The 4693-nt window shown below is 32.0% G+C and overlaps 1 protein-coding gene across 1 annotated transcript in view; it reads right to left on the reverse strand.

Moving 5' to 3' along the window:
- LOC108737801 overlaps positions 1 to 1697 on the reverse strand; it is a 12916-nt gene extending 11219 nt beyond the window's left edge. The window contains exon 1 of the mRNA XM_025980674.1: positions 884 to 1697. Within this exon, the coding sequence (XP_025836459.1) occupies positions 884 to 1003 (120 nt within the window). The 5' untranslated portion in view covers positions 1004 to 1697. The remainder of the gene's footprint in view (positions 1 to 883) is intronic.
- Positions 1698 to 4693: the final 2996 nt, after the last annotated feature.

Here is a 4693-nt window from a genome sequence, read left to right on the forward strand (position 1 = left end):
AATAAAATAATTCGAAGTGGTCTGTATTCTGTCGAAACTGCCAGACGCGGATCGCGATTTCGATCTTTTTGGATCTCCTCAGCGCGTCGCGTTTATCGCGCCATTTGTGGCATTTTCTAAAACGCACTCTTAAGGCAACAGGTAAAAGTTGTTCTATGTTCTGTCGGAGCTGCCTGCGACGCGCTGATCCAAAAAGATCGAAATCGCGATCTGCGTCTGGCAGTTTCGACAGAATACAGACCTCTTCGAATTATTTTATTAAATGTACAATTATTCTGAAAACATTTGGAAATTTAAAATGCAAAACAAAATTAGTGAGTACACACGTGCGAGTCAATAACACGTGCGAATCACTAATCCACAATTGAACAAAATGATTCGTACTTAGTGCACTAGACATGACCCTATTGCATGTCAAAGCGTGATTTCTCATATATGATAACATTTACAATAATTCTATAAAATGATAAACGAATGTATTTGCTTTAATACAAAGAAACTTTCATTTTTTCTTTAATGACTTATTTACTCTAAAACTACAAGACGCGTAGTAAGAATGTTCTTTTGTTAGTAAGTATTAATGACAAATGAGCAAATGAAGATGACTTTTTTATTTAAGAAAATGATACAGTCACTGTAGAAAATCATTTCGGTAAATTATGACATAATTATTTATCAAGGTGATACTTAATTGGACCCACCTATTTACGTTCAATTTTATTTATCTTTATTACCATAGATAGGTATTGCAATTATTTTCCAGATAAATAACTTTTTCAAAATATGTTATTTCAACCAATTTGATAATATTATGATTACAGAAAGGAACTTTCATGACTTTTGCTTCGTTTGATATTTCTTTAGAAAGCGTTATTTTACTTACAATTTCGACAATCTTTATTCCAAGTTGCCAATTCCTCAGAAAGAATTTCTTAAGCGACCTCTTCGGGACAACTTTCGACTCTTCCTCTTTCTGATTACATTCGTAATCGACATTCATCATAACTGGGGGGTTGTTACTTAGCAAATCGTACACCGTTTTGACGGATGAAAGAAACACTCGATTAAAGAAAAGCTGATACAGTTATTGTCGCGTACAGATGGAAGATGCCCGTATCAAAACTGAATCAGTCAATGTGCCAGTGGACGGAAGAATTCGTGCGCCGTAGTTAATTTACCTTATTAACCCCAAGATCAATTAACTAATTACGTCCCGTGCACACCTACATAGGAATGTCTAGAGCAACAAAAGTTCCTTAGTTAACCGATGAATATTAGTGTGATAATTAATCCTCATTGCGAAATTAATTCTAGGCTCGTAGGTATCTACTAGATATACAGAAAAAATATGCAAATGCTAAATAGAAGTATTGACAAATGCAACCTTGTAAAACAAAAAACAAGTTACGGTACGCTACTGTCAAAACCTGTTGAATTTCATGACACTAATGTTTTGCCAAAAAAATAATTAATCCAATGATGACAGTCAGACAGACTTATATGCGATCTTGAAGTGGATCATAACATATCTAAATCATTCCCTACACTTAAAATGTTTACGTAGTTATGACAAATCGAAGGTAGGGTTACAAATTCGATATTTTCAATATGGCGGCCAGACGCCATTACATGCCATTACTACTTAACAGTGATCTCCAAAATAATTCCTAACAGTTGAAATGTTTACCTTAATATGGTACACAGATGATAGAGTTACAAATTTCANAAGAGGAAGGTTTATATGTATAATACATGCATAATATAGTAGGGAAACACTGATAATTTTAGAGGTTTCTAATGTGATGTCGTAAATAAACACATTTTTGCGCTTACATTGCAAGCGCTGGCTGAACCCTACGAGATAGACCAAAATAATGTACTATAATATTGTACATCTTAAAAGGGTCTACAAAAAAGTCCGCGATGGTATATGTCTATCTCTGAGGGATAACCTTCAATAACCATTTTTATCCTTTACTTTTTATGAGAAATAATGACTTCTTTACGAAGCGATTGTAGACAATACAGCATTAATTCTTATCCATTTAAGTACCTTAAATTCATTGTGCATTTAATATAAATCAATATGACCCTTTACAGCTTGTAATTTAAATGAATATTTTTGACGATATTACAGATTTAAAATGCAGGGACATAGTGGTTGCGGCATTACCGGCCGGGAGGCCGGTTTGTATTGTCTAATGAGAAAAAAACTGTGAATGTTGTATATAAAGACATTCTGCAGTATATTTAGTATGTTCAGGGGGTATCTTTTGAAGATTTCCCCTTTTCGATAATAATCTAAACAAAACAAAAATATATTTAGTATCAGCATTGCACCCGTGCGAAGCTGGGGCGGGTCACTAGTTTNAAATTTATTTCAATTAGCTTTAAACGAGCATAAATAGCAAACAAAAAACTAATGTCATTTTTAATATTTTGTCTGGAATTTATAGATGCATTAGGTTCTTTTTTTTAATTATATCAGCAAAATTACGAAACATGTGACTATCACAAGCCCCCGGTAATAATAATTGCAAACATTACAACTTATCAAGCTTTTAAAAAAGTTATCAAAATTTTTATTAAATATGACATCACTACATTCGTTAGATTATCTGGCGATAGATACGACGAATTGTTTTCTAAAGATTAATTTTCTGTAGTAGCAGCTGTAAAGAGAAATTCAAGTGTACTCTCTTTGTTAATTTTAAGTGTTAACCTTCATTATTAAAGCAACTGATATGCTTCTTCAGATCAGACACTTATATTTAATTATCCAATAGCATAAAAACTTAGTTAAATTCGTTATCTTTTGTATGTTCATAAAACAGAGGAAATTGTTATTTCCATTACTAGCTAAGCCCACCCAAACGGTGATGATCTGATCATGATATTATGGAGTCAGTGATTGTGTTAGATTTGGACACCTAAGATGAATTCGAAATTTAATCGAAATCATGGTTGTTCAGTTATTAAACCTTGAAGAACGCGAAGTTTTAATATTCCATAAAACTTAAAAAGAAAAATAATAATATTGATTAATAAACAATCAACCATTATTGTTTCATTTATGCTGAACAATAAATATGTTATTAAATTTTACTTTGATACAAAAATATTTCATGTTTCCTAAAGTCTTATGAAGAACAGAACTGAGACTTGTAAAAATCACTCACATCAGAAGCGGTTGTGGTTTGAGACTAAGAATCTCACCCAGAAGTACTTATTAGGAGACAGGGGCATACTTACAAGGTTTCACAAGTCTCACCCAGAGTTATAGGCATACAAGCAACTTTAAAATCTCACTAAGTTTAATGGGTAACGCCGCAAGTTCCTACGATTAGAAACAATACACAGTCAAATAATGAACTTGGAACTTTGTTATATGGGCCAACGAAAGCAGTAAACATTTGAACAATTTTTAACCAATTCGCTTTATCTTCATCTTTTTCATCATAGAGTAAACAAATACAGCAGCTTCATAAAATTTAATGTGGAAAATACGCTAATTATTTATTTATGAGTAAAAATTTCATATTATCAATATGGCGGACGGCCGCCATTACATACGATTACTACTTAATTGTGATTTACGGTGACATATAACATCCCAATCATTGTTTTTTTAATGAAGTCGGAATGACGAATGGAACTGTCACAGTAACATCGTTTATATGGTAAAATTTTAGACCAAGTAACAAATTTTTGAAGGTGACATGGTACATTACAGAAAAATAGACAACATTTCTTACATACTGTAGCTTAAGTTAAGATAATGTATAAAGGTGATTATAAAAACCGTTTACACAATGCATCGTGACGTCAGATTTGGATTAGGGTTTTGCTAGAATATTTGAGTGATACGAGTTAACATGAGGTTTTCAAAATAATATAATCTAAAAAAAATAATTACATCATCAAATTCCTACGTAATATTATCCGAAATGTAGATACTAAAATGTACTTATGTCAAAAGAAATTGATGATCTGATTTAGTGGGCCATTTGAGGAAGAGGATGCAATAACGTAATTGTTTTTTTGTAAGGCGTCAACCAATAAAATATTGGGTAAATAAATAAATTAATTTAAATATGGAAGGTGTTAAAGAAAAGCTACGTATTTAATAGAAGTTGTTACGAATTGCGGTTTCTTTATTAGTGTACTATCTAAACTACAATTTTCTTAATATAGTCTGATCGGGGAAAAAGATTACATCACGGCCACATTTAGCCCGGCGCCAATAAAATTCGTTTGACTTAATCAATACGTTCAATGAAAAAGCTTATTTATCATTGAGTGGAATTAAGACAATGATCAATATCTTCCCAGATTACCTAATCGAAAAAAAAGACAAACCCTGTAAAATTTATTTTTATCTTCAATAATAGAAAATCAATAAAGAAAATAATAATGAGATGTAAGATTTAGTCATGAACATCACTACATAGTATAAAAGAAAGTCGCTTTCCCGCTGTCTGTCCCTATGTATGCTTAAATCTTTAAAACTACGCAACGGATTTTGATGCGGTTTATTTTTTTAAAGATAGAGTGATTCAAGAGGAAGGTTTATATGTATAATACATGCATAATATAGTAGGGAAACACTGATAATTTTAGAGGTTTCTAATGTGATGTCGTAAATAAACACATTTTTTGCGCTTACATTGCAAACGCTGGCTGAACCCTACGA

The sequence above is a fragment of the Agrilus planipennis genome, unplaced genomic scaffold (assembly GCF_000699045.2).
Source record: "Agrilus planipennis isolate EAB-ADULT unplaced genomic scaffold, Apla_2.0 scaffold3, whole genome shotgun sequence".
NCBI classification, from domain to species: domain Eukaryota; kingdom Metazoa; phylum Arthropoda; class Insecta; order Coleoptera; family Buprestidae; genus Agrilus; species Agrilus planipennis.